At 46.4% G+C, this 19,782-nt stretch overlaps 1 protein-coding gene across 2 annotated transcripts in view; it reads left to right on the top strand.

Moving 5' to 3' along the window:
- Positions 1-19,504, top strand: part of MTRR (5-methyltetrahydrofolate-homocysteine methyltransferase reductase) — a 32,472-nt gene extending 12,968 nt beyond the window's left edge. For both annotated transcript variants that reach the window (XM_020885829.2, XM_070476473.1), the window contains exons 6-15: positions 2,218-2,340; positions 4,184-4,337; positions 5,431-5,519; positions 7,922-8,102; positions 10,328-10,370; positions 10,930-11,116; positions 13,608-13,726; positions 14,938-15,030; positions 15,143-15,325; positions 17,939-19,504. In XM_020885829.2, coding sequence (XP_020741488.2) covers positions 2,218-2,340; positions 4,184-4,337; positions 5,431-5,519; positions 7,922-8,102; positions 10,328-10,370; positions 10,930-11,116; positions 13,608-13,726; positions 14,938-15,030; positions 15,143-15,325; positions 17,939-18,080 — 1,314 coding nt within the window. In that variant the 3' untranslated portion in view covers positions 18,081-19,504. The remainder of the gene's footprint in view (positions 1-2,217; positions 2,341-4,183; positions 4,338-5,430; positions 5,520-7,921; positions 8,103-10,327; positions 10,371-10,929; positions 11,117-13,607; positions 13,727-14,937; positions 15,031-15,142; positions 15,326-17,938) is intronic.
- Positions 19,505-19,782: the final 278 nt, after the last annotated feature.

Here is a 19,782-nt window from a genome sequence, read left to right on the forward strand (position 1 = left end):
ACACCCCTCCCCCCAGCGTTCCTGGCCAGGTGCTCCCGCCTCCCTCTGTGCTTGGTGCCCGGGGGCGGGGGGGCAGTGTGGCTCTGGTTTTCCTGTTGCTGGGCGCCCACTTTGTGAGCTCTGGTCAGCAGGCAAGCTCACTGGGGCTGCTGGCCCCCTGACCAGCGCGGGCCTGTTGGCCTTGGCAGTGCGGTGGTCTCTGGGCGCTCCAGGGAGCCCCTGTCAGCTGGTGGGTTTGGCCTTACGTGGTTTTGTCCACTCTGACAGGCCCTCTTCTCTGAGCTTTTCAATCCTGTCCTCAAATGTCTTGGCATTTCTGCCCCACTTAGCTTTTTCTTTGTTCTAGTTGCCCTGCTGTCCCTGTGTTTACGTCATCTCTGGGGCTCTGCCAGGGTGAGGAAAACCTGTGTCCTGGGAGGGTGTCCCAGTTAGAAAGCCCTTCATCCAGACCTGTGTCCTGCCCCGCCTGGCCCGGGACCTCAGCCTTCTGTGTGGGGCACGCGTGTTCTGTTCTGTCGATGCATGTTGCTGGCCTGCCCTTTCTTTGGAGCTGGCCCAGCGCACGGGCAGCCAGGCCTGTCGCTTCTTAGCTGTGGTTCCGGTCCAGCAGCCAGGAGGAGGGGTAGGGTGGGGGTGGAGCCCCTGAGTGCCTAATGCGAGAGGGAGCCCTTGTCCTTACGGGAGGGGCGCCCCTTCCGCGGCCTCCAGGGCTTGCCTCGCTCGGGTGTCTCCCCCCATTCCTCCCTGCCGAGCCTCCAGGGCTTGCCTCGCTCCGGCGTCTCTCCCCCATTCCTCCCTGCCTAGCCTCCCTGGCTTTCTCTGCCCTCAGGCTGCAGCTGGTGAGCGCTCAGGTGTAAGCTACTGAGAGTGTCCTCTGGCTCTCACTGGTAGATTTTAGCTGTTGCCTCATTATTCTTGGCTTTTTGCATTTTTTCCAAAAGTGTCGGTGAAGCTTAGTCGTAGGCCTCCAGTCCCAGCGGCCCGATCGGTGCTGCTCCTTCCTTGTCCCGGGCACGTGTCACCAGATATGTCCTCACTGCCAGCCGGGGCAGCCCTCCAGCGCCACATGCCCATTTTAGCGACTTTCTCGGGCCACTCTGGCCTGGCTGTCGAGGCTGGGTTCCTGGGAATCACTGTGAGATGATCTTCGGGGCCTCGTCCTCACCCCGGGATGTCAGGGGGCAGGAGCCAGCCGGGGCACAGGAGAGGCACAGGAAAAGCTGAGCTGCAGGGCGCTCTGAAGCCGGGCAGCCCTTCAGGGTTGCTGCGAGCTGTGCAAGGGGCTGGGCTGTACAGCCGCTGATGAGTCTTTGGATGGGGCGGCCTCTAGATGGAGGTGTGACCTTCAGTGCTCAGGGGTCACTCGGAGGTGACGGCGAGGGGCTGGGGGCCCGCTGTGAGCGCTGCTGGCAGCCCTGCCGGCAGCCCTGCCGAAGGCCGTGCCCCCGTCCCCGTCACCACAACTCTCAGACCTCAGCCCTGGCCTTCTGCCCGGCCTCCCCACATAGCCACTCATCCACAGTTAACTGACCAGCACTTTCCGAGATGTAACTTTCTATTTTTATTAGAACTTAGGATCATCAGGTTATGAATCTGGTGAGGTAGGGCCAAGATTTGGGTTTCTTTCTAGTTTCCCAAGGCCTGTATTGTCTAATTTTACCTGCGTGTTGCTACTATTAATTAATGAAAATTAAATTAAGAATTCAGTGCTTGAGTCGCACCAGCCATGTTTCCAGTGCCCAGTGGTCAGGCATCGGCCAGTGAGGTCATGGCGCATCCCCGCCGTCCAGAAAGCTCTGGGACAGCACCGCCCGCCACTCTGAGGGCTCTCGTCACCATCTGTGCAGACAGCTCCCGACCGTGAACATCTGTCACTCCTTTAGAATCTCCTTCTGAAGTGTGCACACACACTATTTCTTTTTGCATAGTTCATTAGGAAGACTGTTAGACCTTTCCATGGAAAGTGCTAGTATCTGATGTTTCCCATATAATTTCAGAACTTTTAGTCTGGTAGACAAGGAGTTTAAAATATAGATAAGCTTCTCTTCTGAAAGATTGATAGGCCTGTCTGTAGGCATTTACCTTAGAGAAGAATTCTGAAATCTCACCAGGGGGTGTTGAAAGATCCTGTAGCTCTGATGTTGCCGCCAAGTGAAGCAGTGGTAAGTATAATTGAAAATCACGTTTCATAGCACTTTATCACATTTCTTTCTCAAGGAGGAAAGCCACGCATCTGTGAGTTCGGTGGATCCAGTGTTTCACGTTCCAATTTCAAAGGCAGTTCAACTGACTACGAATGATGCCATAAAAACCACTCTTCTGATAGAACTGGACATTTCGGTGAGTTCCAGAATGTGTTTCTGAGCACAGGGATGTTGTCAGTCAGCGCGGAGGCTGACCTGTGGTGTGTCCTCACCCACAAAGGCTGGAAGAAGGAGGTGCTGGCTGGACAGCACCAGCCACCTGGCCTGTCATGTTTATTCCTGACCCGTCATTTTATCTCTCCATCTCATCCCTGTTTTCTTTCCACTTCAAGGAGGGGCTGAGATGAGGAGTGACTGGAGGTGATTCCACTTGGAAAGAGTAGTGTTGCTGCCTTGCTCATTAAGCCACGAAAGAGTAATGGAATCAGGACAGCACTGGCATATAGGAGCCCCAGGCAAGGAAGCTGAGGTCAGCGGCCAGGGAAGTTGAGCCCAGGCTAGCCCGTCGTGTGACGGTCACTTCTCAGAGTGGTGGTCCGTGTTCCTTTGAGAACCTGGGAAAAGTCATGGACCCCCTCTCCAGAAGAAGGATTATATATAAGCATTTTGCACATAGTTTTAGGGGGTTTCCGTGCTGGCTCTCGGGGTCCCCATCCATAGGCCTGTCCCAGCCCCCGCCCCAGCCGCTGGCCTCAGGTGGAAAGCCATGACTGGACCTGCCACGGTCGTGCAGCTCAGCCCTGGATGCGGGTCCCGTGGAGCTCAGTGGGCTGGACTTTCAGAAAAGACTGTGTCAAGGCTGTTGGTGGAGGTTTAGTTGAATTTCTAATAGAAAAAAGAAATATGGGAGGCAGCAAAATTGGATGGTTTTGCTTACATGCTGTTGTTCTGTTCAGTCGCTAAGCTGTGTCTGACTCTTTGTGACCCCATGGACTGCAGTACTCCAGGCTTCCCTGTCCGTCACTGTCTCCTGGAGCTTGATCAAACTCATGTTCGTTGCGTCGGTTGGTGATGCTCCCTAGCCATCTCATCCTCTGCTGCCCCCTTCTCCTTTTGCCTTTAATCTTTCTCAGCTTCCAGGTCTTTTCCAATAAGTCAGTTCTTTGCATCAGGTGGCCAAAGTATTGGAACTTTAGCATCAGTCCTTGCAAGTGAATATTCAGGGTTGATTTCCTTTCAGATTGACTGGTTTGATCTCCTCGCAGTCCGAGGGACTCTCATACTATTGAGTAATTCCATTTTCTTTTGAACATTTTTATCCCCACTGTTAAATATCCTGTATACACGAAAGCATTTCGCTTCCGTTACACACTTGTCATAAAGAGGTGAGATTTGGCCGACTGGTGGGTCTGGTCTGTGTCTGTGTCCCGCACAGGCTAGGGGTGTGGGCATGTGTGGTCAGAGGCCCCTTCCCAGAGCCCTCCACACCCTCACCCACTCTGCAGAGTGCGTAGACCTGCTGTGGGAGGTGGCTCCACCCGGAGCCTGGGTCTGTGCACAGCCAGGGCTGAGCCAGATGCTCTAGTGTTGCGTGTCCCTAAAGGAAGAAAAGCGGTCTCCCCCACCCCACTCCTCCCTGAAGGAAAGGAGTAAGGAGAGACCACTGAAGAGCAGTTTATTTGCTCCTAAAGTGCGTGTCTGTGTTTTCAAAAGAGGGTTTTTAACATGGATTATTAAAAACACTGCTTACCGGGACACCTTAATCTCTAGAAGAGGCAGGTCTTAATTTCTAGTCTGTGAATACTCGATATAGAGCAAAACATTAGATAATTAGAGAATTTCTTTTTTGAAAATAACTCCTAGTACAAGTATGCTTGTTTAGTTAATTGGTCTTATTTGTTAGAAACAAAATAATTCTAATTGCCAAAAATGAATTTGTATGTTCAGATGTTCATGTAAGAAAAACTGTGTTGGTTGCCCCACAGCTAAAACTCTTAACTCATGTGGCATTTTTTTATTTCGTGTCGGCTCTTCTCTAGAAAACGGATTTTTCCTACCAGCCTGGAGATGCCTTCAATGTGATCTGTCCCAACAGCGACTCTGAAGTGCAGTTCCTGCTGGAGAGACTGCAGCTCGCAGACAGGAGAGAGCACCGTGTCGCCGTGACGATTAAGGCAGACACGAGGAAGAAAGGTGCAGGCCTTATGTCTTCCTGCTCTGGACGTCCTTGGGGGGACGGGGTGGCAGCACGGGTCTGCACAGGCGCCTGAGGGCCGGCCTTGGTCTTGGGTGGGAGTCCTTAGCATCCACAGCGGGTGCCCTGGGTGAGTCAGTTACCCTGAATGAGATGGCGATAGAGTTTATGCTTATTGGATGCTTACAGACATTAAAAATGAAGCTGAAGAATCAGCCTTTCCAGAACTCTAGACATTAGCAAGCTTACAGCAAACCGGGAAACACAAAGATGAATATAACTATGGTTTCAGAGAAGCAGGTTGGTTAGTTGAGCCAGTTTGTTAGGTTGTTTTTTTTTTCAGTCAGCATTGCTTTTTTTCTAAGTTTGCACGCTAGAGTTGTCATGGAGAAAAACTATATTATATGAATCTGTTTTAAAAACTGCTTTTTGCTGTGAGTTCCCTGGTGGTTAGGACTCTGGGCTTTCAATTCTGGGGCTCAGGTTTAATTCCTGGTGGGAGAACATCCCACAAACTGCACTATGTGGCCAAAAAACAAAAAAGGTAGTTTTATGTTTGTGTCCCATGGCGTATTTGTTATTGCTTATTTAACACATGAAAGTAATTGCTTTTTCCATGATTAAAGAAAATTATTTTACAGCGATTTGCTTAGTATATGAAACTAGAGCTCAGGCAGCTCTGAAATTCTTTCTGAGGACAACAGGCAGTGTTGTGGGACCACTGCCGTCTTTTGGAGGGGCTTCCCTGATATCTCAGTTGGTAAAGAATCCACCTGCAATGCAGAAGACCCCAGTTTGATCCCTGGGCTTTTTGTCCCTTGGTTTTAGATAATTTCCCTTCCTTTTGTTTAGTAAACCTAGATTTGGTAGGTATAGCTGATACAGTAATGCTGTTGAATTAGTGAAATTGTTTTTGTAAAGTGCATTTTTCTTTCACATTCTTTGTGAGGAAATCTTTTGACTGAATAAATGTCATGTTGTACTTTGATAGCACTATAATGTAAAGGATTACAGCTGTTAGTAGTGTGTTTCTCGGGGTTGGAAACATCTTTATTTTCTGTGTCGTGAGCTCTTCCCCATCTACCTGGACAGGCGCAGCCTTGCCCGAATACGTACCTGAGAGGTGTTCTCTCCACTTTCTTCTCACCTGGTGCCTCGAAATACGAGCCATTCCCAAGAAGGTATTGTTTTATAAGTTCTTTTGGTATCTACTTAAAAATATACTTACCTTTCTATAGTTTATTAAATCATTTGAAGGCTTAGAAAATGTGGTCTTCACAGCCTGTGTTCAGAATAGTTCCCAAGGCATGCTGTGTCTCTGTGATGTCATGGACAAATATTTTTAAATTGCTCTTTAATTGAAATGTTACATTTTCTGTTGAAACAAGAATTTCAAGTAGGGCTTTTCCTTAATCTTATTTTACTAGACGTTAACTCGATGTTGCGCGGTAACCAGTGATGAAAGTGGCCCTTGATGATATGGGTTTTCCAGCTGCGCACGGACACTTCTCCCCTAACTGACGGGAGGCTAGGGGTTTCCCTCGCCTATCCCTCATTTAAGGTTGGGAAGACCCCTTTTGTGTGAAAGTCTGCAGTTGATTTATCGTGTCCGAATTCTTCAGGGCGCAGCGCAGGGTTTCCTGGGTCATGCTGACGCGAGACGTGAAGATCCTCTAGGTGTCAGTATTGTGCTGCTGTTAGGACTGTTTCTAGCCCTGTTCCTCCAATGGATGTTAGTGGGCGAACTTTCCACGCTGTTTTACCAAACTTGTATTGTGAATGAGCAGAAACAATACAATTATTACATTACACTGTCCACACTGCAGTGTTCATCTTCTGTTTTATTAACGTGTTGACTGCATTTGTAGTTCTTCAGGAAGTGAACTCAAAGGAAAGGCTTAATCCTGGGTATAATTTGAGTAAATGTACAATGCACTGTGATGAAAATTTCCTGCATAATTTCACAATTTTAGTTCAACTCTACCATTTCTGAAAACTTCACAATGTATATATTTAACAATGTATTTTTGCTTACTGCAAAAGCAGTATGCTTGTAAAAAGTCTGGACACAAAAGTAATTCAGGAAGCAAAAGTGCTTTTTAATTAGCCCCCTGCAGTTAATAGGGCTTCCCTTGGTGGCTCAGAGAGTAGAGAATCTGCCTGCAAAGCAGGAGATCTGGGTTCAGTCCCTGGGTTGGGGAGACCCCCTGGAGAAGGAAATGGCAGCCCGCTGCAGTTCTTGCCCGGAGAGCCCCAAGGACAGAGGAGCCCGGTGGGCTCTGGTCCGTGGGCTGTAAAGAGTCAGACACGGCGAGCCACTGTCGCACCGCAGCTCATGTTTGAGTCTCTGCTGCCAGTGTATGTGCGATTCTGTAATAGGCTTTTTAATTAAAAGGAAATCATGAGTGTGCATATCCCAACATGGAAACATACTGGAGATCTTATTAAAAGATGCTGTAATCGTTGATTTGATTAACGACAGTCCATTGTTTCCAGTGTTTCACTATTAAAAATTCATTTAGGTCAACCTTCTGTTTGCATCTGTATGCACCTGTCTAAATTTTTTTTTTAAATAAATTGCTTGGAGTACAATTACTGTGTTAAAAATATTTAGAATTTAAGTTTTAGTAATGTTTGTCAACTTGTTTTCTACATAATACAGTATTTCCTATATTAGTCCTGTGAAGTTTCTGTTAGCTAAAGTGAGAAATATGCTGCTGCTTTAGCCTGTAACTTGGGAAGGTTTATTGACTTGAGAAAGTTTGGCTGGAAGTGTTCTTGGTGAGCTCCTGCGCTCCTGTAGCTGGTGGGTCTCTGGGTAGGTGCGGCAGGGATTCTTGGCTGGTCAGTGGAAACCTGAGGCCCCACGGGAATGTGACCTCATCGTCCCTGTCGAGGGCGCCTGGGCCTGCGGGGTGCAGGGGCCATGGATGTAGTGGTGTCCACTCCCCTTTCAGGTAGCGTTGTTGCTCCCCCTCTCCTGTGAAGCCTTTTGGGCAAGTTAGGTGTCCTCTTGTACCCAGTGCCTGTCAGAAAAAGCTCTTAATGGTGGTCAAATACGTGTCGAAATCCAGGTTGTAGTCATCAGCTAAGGCAGGAACAGGTATTGTGTCCTGAGATAAAAACGTGTGGTTAACGAGGGACTTCCTTGGTGGTCTGGTGGCTAAGACTCTGGGCTCCCAATGCAGGGGCCCTGGGTTTGATCCCTAGTCAGGGAGCTAGATCTCACATGCCGGGGAGCTAGATGCTACATAAATAAATACTAAAAAAAAAAAGTTTGCTTGGGTGACTTGACTGCCTGCTTACTCACAGAGACCTACCGTGTAACTTGAGACTGTGCTTATGACTGATTAGGTCAGTTTAAGATACAGGGAAGGTGACCAAAAAATAAAAGGGGGTCTTCCCACTTCGATAGGCTGCCATCAGAGCAAATACGAAACGAAGTGCTCTTTTCCCGGCCACACTCCTGGTGGCCACACTCCCTGTTTCTTAAAGATTGGGCACATCCCAGGTGGACACCACCCCCGCGTTCTGATGCTGCGACCGCAGAGCACGTGGTGACTTGTTGGCTTCTTGGCCACAGGCGTTCCTGCGAGCCCTCGCGGACCACAGCGGCGACAGCGCTGAGAGGCGGCGGCTGCAGGAGCTGTGCAGCCGGCAGGGGGCGGCCGACTACGCCCGCTTCGTCAGGGACGCCGGCGCCTGCCTGTCCGACCTGCTGCGGGCCTTCCCGTCCTGCCAGCCTCCACTCGGCCTCCTGCTCGGTGAGTGGCCGCCGTCACAGCCCCGCTGCCCGGGGCAGCCCTTCTGTGCTAAGGGCACCGCGAGTTCCTGCAGGCCTGTGGGGGCGCGTCTCCATGACTGGCCGGTAAGCAAGCGTCTCACAGCTGGGCTTCCCGGGGCCTTAGCAGCTGAACTTCCTTCCTGAGGTCAGAGAATCTCTCTCTCTCTTTTTTTTTTCCCCGCTTTTTCAGTTTTCTTTCCTGCCGTCGTCACTGTCATTTTTCTCTCAATATTGTTGTTGTCATTCAGTCGCTAAGAGGTGTCTGACTTTTTGCAACCCCATGGACTGTAGCACGCCAGGCTTCCCCATCCTTCACTGTCTCCTGGAGTTTGTTCAGATTCATGTCCGTTGAGTCAGTGATGCCATCCAACCGTCTCACCCTCTGTCGTCCCCTTCTCCTTCTGCTCTCAATCTTTCCCAGCAGCAGGGTCTTTTTCTGTATTAATAGAATCAGTTGTAATTCTCTTTTTTCACTCAGCCTTCAGCCTCGAGTATGTTTTTCAGAAAGCTCTTGGCCAAATTTTATCTAAAAATGAGCTTTCCAAGAGAAGGATCTTTTTCAAAGATAGTGGAAATTGACGGAGTGTGACGAAGTGTGCGCTCTGTGAGCAGGGTTCAGAAATGCCCCACCTGGGCAGGTCCAGATTTTGGTTCTTTAAGAGCCTGAGGGTCTCCTCGTGCTGGCCCAGCGTAAGCAAGTGTCCTTACTCAGGGTGCCTCCGAGTGTGGACTTGGAGGGATAGGCATCCAGATGGACGGTCACCCTGGTCTTCTGGTTCAGAAGAGAGTTTCAGATCTTCCGTAAGGACCTGGTGTCCGGACTTGGAGACGTTTACCAGGGACGGTGACTGTAAGCATTTATGGGATTTTAGAACCTTTGTCATTTAATACTTTCTATGCTTGTACTTCTGTCATCTCCTGTCTGTTTTCCTAGAGTGATAAATAGTGACAGGAAAACGTGTACTGTACTTTGCCCTGTCAGGCCGGCGAGGTCCCTTCTGATGCCAAGTATGGTTAAGGGCCCTCCTTTATAAGTCAGGCCCTGCTTGCTTTCCCCTTTACTTTTTAATGTTCTCTGTCCTCCAAGTGGTAAGCTGCTCTTCCCATTTTCCTGTTCAAGTGAACACTCTTACCCTCTTTCTTTTGAGCTAATGGTTCTGTTCAGTTGCTCAGTTGTATCCAACTCTTTGCGACCCCATGGATTGCAGCTTGCCAGGCCTCCCTGTCCATCGCCAACTCGCGGAGTTTACCCAAACTCATGTCCATTGAGATGGTGATGCCATCCAACCATCTCGTCTTCTGTCAATCCCCTTCTCCTGCCTTCAATCTTTCCCAGCATCAGGGTCTTTTTTAATGAGTCAGCTCTTCGCATCAGGTATCCAAAGTATTGAAGCTTCAGCTTATAAACTTTAGAAGTTTATATAATTGAGACTTATAGAAACTTTAATTATTTCCTAATTTCTGTGAGAAAATACACCTAAGGATTAGTATTGAGCCCTCTTTTAAACCTTATTCTGACATTGCAACTGTAAGACATTTCAGAAAGGGCTTTCCAAATTTTTGCTAAATAGCTATTAAAATGATAACATACTGAACACAAAAATTTCAGAGTTTATTAGTGGACAATTCAAATATTGACTCTTAGTCTCCTTTTGAAAGAGCACCTGTGTACCTTGAGACCATTGGATTTCTGGGTTACTTGATTTAAGAGTGTCCACTGTTACACTCTGGTTTTTTGTTATAACCCTATAAATATAAGAAAGGAAAAATATTTTCAGCCTAAGTATTTTCCACAATCTAACCGTCTTTGGGTCACAGTTGTATTTCAAGTCTGAAAACTCTGGAGACACCCCAGAAAACAATATAATTGGTTCCTTGACTCTGAGGCCCATTTGTGGACCTTACTCCTGTTTGCTGTTTTAAAAAAACCAAACATCCTTTAGGTAGAAATACTGGCTTCACATTAAGGAAACGGATTCTGTTTGGTCTTTAAGATTTGCTTGTAATATCTCGTAATGGTCTGCTTACTCATTGTGAATGTGTAGGTACTTAAAAGTATGATGAAAACTGAAACAGAAGTTGTTTTGAATGTTCTAAATAAGAGAAAACTTAGAAGTCAGACCTTTACATATAGTTTACATGTATACACATACTTTATTTTCAGTAGGAGTGAATTAATAGTTACCTGTTTTTGCTTTTTTCTAGAACATCTTCCTAAGCTCCAACCCAGACCGTACTCGTGTGCAAGGTACTGATGCTTATTAACGTAACACACAGTGTCTTTCTCCTAAAATACAATGAAACTCCAACTTTGAAATCCTTGCTAGCTACAGGTCCATTTACTGAAAACTTACCAGACTTGTGGAAGATGGTAGCAGACATGATCAGGAGTGAAGAAAACCAGGCTTGGGCTCCTGTTCCCCCAGAGTTCATAGGGCATGGCATCTTCCATCGCTCTTATGGTCCAGAATCATTTCCCCGCTTAGGGAGTCTCCGAGTCCTCCTCCTGCGACCTTTATTGATGTGCCTTGCCACCTGGTTGGGGTTGGAGGAGGAAGGGGAGAGGGAGGGGTTCTGTATAAAACTTATCTAGTCTTGGGGGCACACAGGTAACCAGAAACTGTCCTGAGTGATATCAGGACTCTGGGGGCAGGGCGGCTTTGCAGTAAGCAGCAGAGCTGTTCTCTGACGGGAGAGAAAGTGACTAGTGCCCACTTGGAAATACCCCTCAGTGCAGTTAAAAAAAAAACACCTGTATGTGTTAGTCCTGATGCAAAGTTTAAAAACTTGCATCTCTGTCTTTGCAGCTCAAGTCTGTTTCACCCAGGGAAGCTTCATTTCATTTTTAACATTGTGGAGTTTTTGTCTAACACCACGGAGGTGGTTCTTCGGAGAGGCGTGTGCACAGGCTGGCTGGCCACCTTGGTTGAATCAATTCTTCAGCCGTACACGTGTGCAAACCATGCAGATGGCAAGAAAGCCCTGGCTCCCAAGGTACGAGGAGTATGCAGTTTTGGTGACATTGAAAGCTTTCATTGCTAGTTGGAAAAATGTCCGCTGCCTTTTTCGTTACCAACAAACCATTCAAAGGAAACTTTATGCCACGCTTGAGCTTTAGTCTTTTGGAAAGTCAGGAGAACAATTTTCACTCAGTATTATAAGTCCATGTGTTTCCTCAGTGTGTAAAGTATGAATTGTATACAGTACAGTCTTTGCTCCTTCCTCGTCACGTTTGTAAACAGAAGACCTTTTGTATTTTATGTTTTGATGCACACTTGTCAAAATCTCATTTGAGACCGTATGCAAAGGGAACAATTGCATTCTCCCTCCTCACCCATAAGAATGGTTGAAATCGAAAAAAAAGTTGAGGTTTTATCATGAAGTCTTTTCCATGGTTTTGAAAAATAAGACATTTGTAATGTCTTATTCCTGGTTTGCTTGCTCTAAGTTACTGAAGTTAAAAAGTTGACAGCCCTTGGGGTAATTAAGACTTCTGATATATACTTGAGAGAGCTTACGAGAAGACTGGGGCTTAAGATTGCCCTTGAATTTGGTATTTTCCCAGTCTGCTGCCTGGAACAGGTGTTTTACCATGTGTATTTCCTTACAGCCACAAAATTTTGAGAACTGAGAAACTTCTCTTTTGAAAAGAAATACTATAGTAATAGTACTGACACACGAGTATCGTGTCACTTCATGGTCTCATAAAAATAGCAGATGATCTCCAGAAAGTTAAAAATAACATTGAAACACCTGTATTACAAACACCAAGCATGGTGCCTCTCACACGTCTGTCTTTCTTTCCTCCTATCCTTTTCCCTCTTCTTCCTTCCCCATTTTAACAGATTTTTATTGACTATCCAGTTTTGAGGCCCTGGAGGTACAGATATATCGAAAGGATATAACTTATAACTACTTAAGTTTCATCTTGCCGTGTAATACTGTATTTTATCCATGATCCATCCACCACACGCTGTCCCCCAACTGGTAGGTGGTCCTGTGGTTCACAGATGCCCCGCCCCCAGGGAGTAGACTTCCCCTCCCGCTCCTGCGTGGCCGGGCCATGTGACCAGCCTCGCAGGGAAAGGTGAGCGGACAGGCTTGTGCCAGGTCTCAGCAGGAGCTCTGCGCCCGATGGGGGTGCTGGACTTGCCGCTCTCATCTTGCCCTCTGACCTCAGATGGGGTGACTCAGGTCAGAGATGCTCCTTGGCTTTGGATGCAGGTGGAGGAGGTCGTGGTGCAGAGCTGCCGCCCTGAGCCCAGCCAGGGTGAGCGTCCCGTGAGCAGCAGGAGCCGACTAGTCCTCTCCCGTCTCCTCGCCGTCCCTGGAACATGGAAGTGTGGTCTCTTCAGCAGTCTTATTCTGCTTCATGGGACTTAACTTATTATCTGTCTTTCTGTAGGTGAATGTTTGTTTATTGTCTTTCACACAGTAGGATATGTGTCCCATCGAGATGGATTTGGTTTTGCTCATTTCTCCATCTTAAGTGTTTGTCGTGTTGAGCACCTGCAGTAAAATTGTTAAATGGATGAATCAAGTGAATAAGGCTAATGTAATATCCATCACAGCATCCCTCCAAAACAAAAATAGTCATTTGACGCAACTCTGCCGGTTCTCCATTTAAAAAGTACTGTGTCCATCCTGTTGATGAACTTCAGACAACTTCCCTTGAACTAAAGGCTAAAATGTATACGATTATATCTGTATGCGATATAGGGACGATTCCCGTCGTTCTTGAGTGTTAGTATTACTCAGGGTAACTGAAGCATATGGCAAAGTAAACTGAGAGTCACCTATATTAACAAACTGATGCCTTGTCAGTGTCCCTGACACATGGTTTAGGAGAAAACCCTTTTGAAATTGTAGCAGAAGGATTTTGTTTATCTGTATCTCATTTATTAGCCTAGCTTTGCAGCACTCGCTGGACCCACGTTGGACCCGTGGGAGCAGAGGTGGTGCAGTGCTCTGGCACCCTTAGGGCAGGCCCTTCATTTCTCTTTGGCTTTGCTTAATTTCCGCTTAAACCCTTCACCCCATCTTGGTGTTCGTCTGCATTGCCCCTTCATGTCCTGATGTGAAGGACCATGTCTTCATTTTGTGTGTGCATTTCTTCATGATACATTCGATGGGTTGCCCACTAGGACACAGGTCTTTTTCTTTGGGCCTAGAAAAATAACTCATTATTTATTTATTCAGTGTTCTACCTTGGAAATAGCCCTGTCATTTTAAAAATTGATTTAGAAAGAAAAAAATTTGCAAGACAGACTTATTTATTTCTCTGCATTGACAAATGTGTTTGTGGTTTCAGTGAGATTTAATGCTGCTGCTTAATTTTGTGATGCTTCTAAGGGGAAGGGGAAGTGATGAAATTAAGTGGAAGTTCCACTTTCTGATTTCCTTGGCAGACATCTCCTTGGTTATATGCTTTTGTTCAAGTTTTTTTTTTTCCCCCAAACTTATGAGCACTGGCTTAATGTTTCAGATATCCATCTCTCCTCGAACAACAAACTCTTTCCACTTACCAAATGACCCTTCAGTCCCCATCATAATGGTGGGTCCAGGAGCGGGTGTGGCCCCCTTCATTGGTTTCCTGCAACACAGGTATGTGTCGCTGGTGGACCTGGCTGGGAGTGTAATAGAGCATTTTTTTGGTTTCTTCTGAGGTTTTTAGGATATTGGGATTCAGTTGTAAAATTTTTATTTTAAAAAATTATTAAGAAATGTGTGATAGCATAGCGTAACTTGTCACTGTGGGAAAAGTGAATATATGGTCTAGAGGTTTTTGTGCTGGAACTTCTGTTTTTGCTGCAGTATTTATTCCCCCACCGCCCAGCCTGGACTGTAGATGATAGCACATGAGTTGGGGACAGGTTCCAAGCACATCGTGAGGCTGTGCTGATGTGCAGCTGCCCCATCTGTGCCTTTGTCGTTCAGTTGCTCAGTCACGTCCCGTTCTTTGCAGCCCCATAGACTGCAGCACTCAAGGCTGCCCTGTCCTTCACTATCTCCTGGAGCTTGCTCAAACTCACGTCTGTTGTGTCAATGATGCCATCCAGCCATCTCATCCTCTGTCATCCCCTTCTCCTACCCTCAGCCTTTCCTAGCATCCATCTGTTCTTTAACTGGGTCGTCACAAAGACCCAATTACAAAGACCTGTTACAAAGACCCAATTACAAAGACCCAGCATTTCAAAATCAAACCCCTAACACCAGTAATTTTCGACAGAATATTAATTCATGTATCTTCATATCAGGGCATAATTATTTGATATAAATAAAATTGTGCTTCTCTCCCTGTGTGTGAAATAACAATTCTTACATAATGCTCCCCGGGTAGTGTAGTAATATCTTTCAGACAAAATCTTTGTGTAGTTTTTTTGTTGTTGTTTGTTAAGAAAACAAAAAAAAGGGACATGTCAATCATGTCTGAAAATTGCACAGCACAGTGTTGTACCTTTTAGAGCCCTCTGCCACTTCTCTATTATGCTAATTGAGAGCTTTTAGTCATAAGATTGTTGCTAGTATTTAGTGTAGAAAGTAGTCTAGGTTTCACAGTGTGGTCATTCGAATTACCCCTGCTCTGGAGATGTCATATAAAGGTCATAGATGTCTCAGCCCAGAGGTAAGCTTACTTTCCCTAGTGTCCGCTGGAGTGGCCAACTTATCCTGTGGACGATGAAGTATAAATTCAGCAAACGGACTTTGAGTGACTGCGGAGTTGGGTTTTATAGACCTACCTGGAGAGGCAAAAAAGAAAGAGAGGTTTTGTTACCTATTCTTCCTACCAGACCTCAGCTTTCTTTTCCCCTTAGAGAGAAGCTCCAGGAGCGACACCCAGGGCGCCGCTTTGGAGCCACGTGGCTGTTCTTCGGCTGCAGACACGAGGAGAGGGACTATTTGTTCAGGTGCTCGACAGCCTGTGTTGTGAGGCTCCGCCATGCTCTGCAGCTGACATCTCAGACTTCTCCAACTTCAGATTACAAACCTTCCACTGACCTGTTACGTATCATGTTTCAGAGATGAGCTCAGACACTTCCTCAAGTGTGGAGTGCTCACTCACTTGGAAGTCTCCTTCTCGAGAGATGCTGCTGTGGGGGAGGAGGAAGGCCCAGCCAAGTACGTGCAAGACAGCCTCCAGCATCACAGCAAGCAGGTGGCGGGGGTCCTCCTCCAGGAGAGCGGTTACATTTATGTGTGTGGGTGAGTGCAGGGGGCTGGGGACAGTCGGTGGTGGTCACTGAAGAAACCAGGGGCCCATTGGTTAACAGTCCGGACCTGTACGGGTGGGACATCTGATTCTCAAGTACAGGAATAGAAATACAAGTTCTAAAGCTATTTTTACATACCCTCGCTAGCCAGGAAGTTGTTATTAGGAAAACAAAGTGAAAATTAACTCATGCAGCCCTCCCTGGGTCCAGTGGTTAAGACCGTAGTTCCACTGCAGGGGGCATAGGTTCAGTCCCTGGTTGGGAAACTAAGATCCCAAAGGAAAATTAACTCGTATGTTGCGAACTGCTCTGTGCTATTTTAAATTAGGTTTCTCTGTTTGTTTTTGCTACATGTAATTCATTGTTCAATTGATTTTGATCAGTGAATACTAAACGTGTGATTTGTGCAGTTAACCTAGGAAAACAGCTTTGGTTTTGACTGAAAATGGATTCCCTCATAGCTCAGTTGGTAAAGAATCCGCCTGCAATGCAGGAGACCCTCGTTTGATTCCTGGGTCAGGAAGATCCGCTGGAGATGGGATAGGCCACCCACTCCAGTATACTTGGGCTTCCCTTGTGACTCAGCTGGTAATTAATCTGCCTGCAAAGTGGGAGACCTGGGTTCGATTCCTAGGCTGGGAAGATCCCCTGGAGAAGGGAAAAGCTACCCACTCCAGTATTCTGGCCTGGAGAATTCCATGGACTGTGTAGTTCATGGGGTTGCCAAAGAGTTGGACATGACTAAGCGCCTTTCACTTTCACTTTTTACTGAGAATGTGAATTTAGGATTTTTTTCTTAAGACATAATTTGTAATGTCAAAGTTGACATAAGCCAGGAGTCATTCTTATGTTTCATCTACTTTTTGAGACAAGATCCATTGTAGAAACCCAAGATTGCCATAGGGAAAAAAAAATTTAGGAACTAGCTACTTGTTTTAATGGAACTCAAAATGTTTGCTAATTAAAAAGGAGTTTTGAAATGAGAAGCTACACTTTTTTTTTTTTTTATCCTAGCACGTCCCTGCCTGGTGTTTAAAACATTCTGTTAAGTTATCAGGTTGAGTTTTTTGTTTTTTATTTCTAAAACTGACACAGAAAAAGAATACTGGCATAATGACCTGGAGTACATATAAATATAATTGAAAAGGTTTATAAAACAGATCTTACTTTTTGGACTTACTCTCTGTGACACATTCTGATGACGTCTATTTGTTTGTTAAGAAAGCTAACTGGCTCCTAAGTTGATTTCATGACGTATTAATGACTCCTCAGCTAGAAGAAGTTGCTTTAGGTCAGAAAGGACCGAGCTCCTGGATGTCGTGTTGGTTTATGTTTTCATGTAGCTTCTAGTGAAGCATTTTGTCTTCCTTTTGTTTGCAGATGACAGTGCTGTCAGATTTAGGCTGAAGTTTTAAATGCAGCTCTAAAATAATGGGGGCAAAGTCCGTGTACAAACATACATGTACTAGTATATGAATAACTGGTACTTGAGAACTTAAAATGCTAGCCCAGAAGTAACCCTTCACCATCACTGCTGCTTCATTCTTTCACCTCCGGGAAGTGAGGTTGATAGCACTCATAGCCGGTCTGAGGTGAGGCTCAGGGTGAACCCCCCTTGGCCTCTAGTGTGGACCAAACAAAGGGACCTTGAGCAGGAGAGCCACTGAGGAAGGCGCGAGCTTGTCCCTCAGCCCAGGGGACACTGTCTCAAGGGGGAGCCTTTGCTGCTGAGAGTCAAGTAAGAAGACAACGCGGGGCACAGGAGATGTGGCAGCTGGAGCCCCGGCTGTGCGGAGGGGCCGGGGGTGGCCTTGAGGTGCTCCTGGCGTGCTTGGGGGGAGCGGGAGGAGGACGTTGGGGCGGCCGTTAGGGCTTTCTCAAGGAATCTCGCTGGAAGGGGAAGGGCGAGTTCCGCTCCCAGCACAGTGGAGTCTGTCCGACAGTTACTCATGCCGCAGATGTCGCAGTGCCTGCCGAGTGCTGCGGCCTGTGCAGATGTCTGGAGGAGGTGAGCGAGGTCTCTCCACCCCAGCCGCCCGCTTCCCGTGGGAGAGCTGGGGCAGCAGTGCTCACGGCGCAGCGGGTGCTGCGTGGGTCCTCGCCCGGCCTGCAGTGAAAGAGCTGGGCTGTGGAAATGCACCGAGAAGGGGCAGCCCTCAGCAGGCTTTCAGTGACACACCTGTTAATAACTGTGTGCCCATGTGCCCGCCGGGTATGAAGGCTTAGACGTGGCTGGGGAGCTCCTTGCCCCCAGGACGGCCTTGAGAGTGGAGGGAGGGCAGGGACGAAGAGGGCCTGGTGCGCGAGGTCCTCAGGCTCTTCAAGGTTCCGGCTGCTTCTGGAGCACAGGGCCCGCTGAAGGGTTTACAGCTGTGGATGGGGTGGTCAGCGCTGCACGTGCCGCTGGTCCCTGGGCAAAGGCCTGGCCTTGGGCGCGGGGGTGTGGTGGTGACCAGTGCCTGGAGACCTGAGGGTCACTTTCCAGAGAGATGGAGGGGGGGCTGCAGTGTGGTGGCCCAGGCCCGGCCTGAGATGCATGAATGCAGGAGGACTTAGTGCACAGTTCCTGTTCTTAAACAGAACGCTGTTACTCTTTTTTTTCTAGGGATGCTAAGAATATGGCCAAGGATGTCCACGATGCCCTTGTGGAAATAATAAGCAGAGAGACTGGAGTTGAAAAACTAGAAGCAATGAAAACATTGGCCACTTTAAAAGAAGAAAAGCGGTATCTTCAGGATATTTGGTGATAAACCTGGAAAGTAAAAGAAGAGAATTAAGCTTTTTTTTGGCGGAAAGTACTAACATAAAACTTGACTTGAAGCTTGGGACTTTCAATGTTCAAATTAAAAAAAAAAATTTTTTTTTCAATGTTTCTTGCAGGAGATGGAGTGCGGCGTGGACTGTTTTAACCATACAGGAAACTTTCAATTCAGCTTTCCATACCTCCCCCACTCACCCCTCCCCAAACCACCCTGAGCAGCAAGGCAGCCCTGACTCCTCCACCAGCACCTCCCGGGCCACCTCTATGCCCTGGAGAATTTTTGCAGGGACGTTGAACAGCGCACTGGGCATCTCTGTCAGTGCGTGTGAAGGCTTCTCAGCACAGGATGTGAGCTTCGGAGCCAACATGCTAGGTGGTCAGGTCTTGTGAACTTGTTGCCAGTTTTTTTAATAATCTAAAATTAATTTATATTTTATATGAAATACACCATAAAGAGTATTCATAAGTGTATTAAAATTACATATGTATAATAAATCTGATTACATGTTTACATATAATTTTATCAAATGGTTTATTACCGAAACTATATTTCTGATAAAAATATTTTAAGGTAATGCTTACAGTGATTCTTTTCTTGATGCTAGAAATATAAGCTATATTTTGAAATTCCACTCTGGCATATGATTTACTTAGCATGGTTATTTCTTCTTAATATCACAGTTCGAGAATTTAAAGAAATTTGCATTCAGATTATAGATCCATTTCCCATCTTTTGACTTCTGCCCCTTTTGGTGTACTTTTAAATTTTCCCACATAATTTATTGTTATTTCTGTGATTGTAACCTGGGCTTAAAATACCTACTTAATACCCTTGTATTTCATAAATTCCTACTATTGTCTGAATATTTATGTCCCCCAGCTTCCACCCTGCCCCCCAATTCATATGTTTGAATCCTCACCTCTGATATGATGGTACTAGGAGCTGGGCCTTTGTGGGGTGACAAGGTCATGATGGTGGAGCTCTTAGGAATGGGATCAGTGCCCTTGTTTCAAGACGCCCCACAGGGCTCCCTGCTCTTCCTGCCCTGTGAAGAAGACACAGTGTGAAGTTGGCATCTGCAACCCTGAGGCCTTCACCAGAACCCAACAACACTGGCACCTGGTCTGAACTTCTGGCTTGCAGAACTGTGAAAGATTTCTGTTGTTTATAAGCTACTCAGTGAGATCTTGTTACAGCAGGTCGATTGGACTACTGGACTAAGACAATTCCCACAGACCCATTCTCTTTTAGTATTTGTCAGAACAGAAAACAAAGTATAAAAGGGGCATGGAAATTTTTTCTCCTAGTCTCTGGTATATATTATTTTTTTAATTAAAGAGATTGGCATTAAAAAAATCTCTACCTGTCAAAGGGTTCTGGTCATTTTGAAAAATAAATACCTAAAATAATACTGTGTATAATCTTAACATTTGTTAAGACTTCAAAGCAGTTTGTTATAACCTCTAATCTTATATTTCATGTCTTTTACAATAGAAATACTTCTGGAAAAACTTACAAGGCATAAGAAAACATATCAAGCAAAATTATGTGCACATGTTATACGTTAGCCAGAATAGACTTGAGGTGAAAACACGAAAAGGGACAAAGAACAATATTCCTTGTTGATCATCCTAACAAGAAAATACAGCGAAGAACTTGTGTCCCGCTACCAGCGCTGCCCGTCCAT

Source organism: Odocoileus virginianus, chromosome 14 (genome assembly GCF_023699985.2).
Source record: "Odocoileus virginianus isolate 20LAN1187 ecotype Illinois chromosome 14, Ovbor_1.2, whole genome shotgun sequence".
Taxonomy (NCBI): domain Eukaryota; kingdom Metazoa; phylum Chordata; class Mammalia; order Artiodactyla; family Cervidae; genus Odocoileus; species Odocoileus virginianus.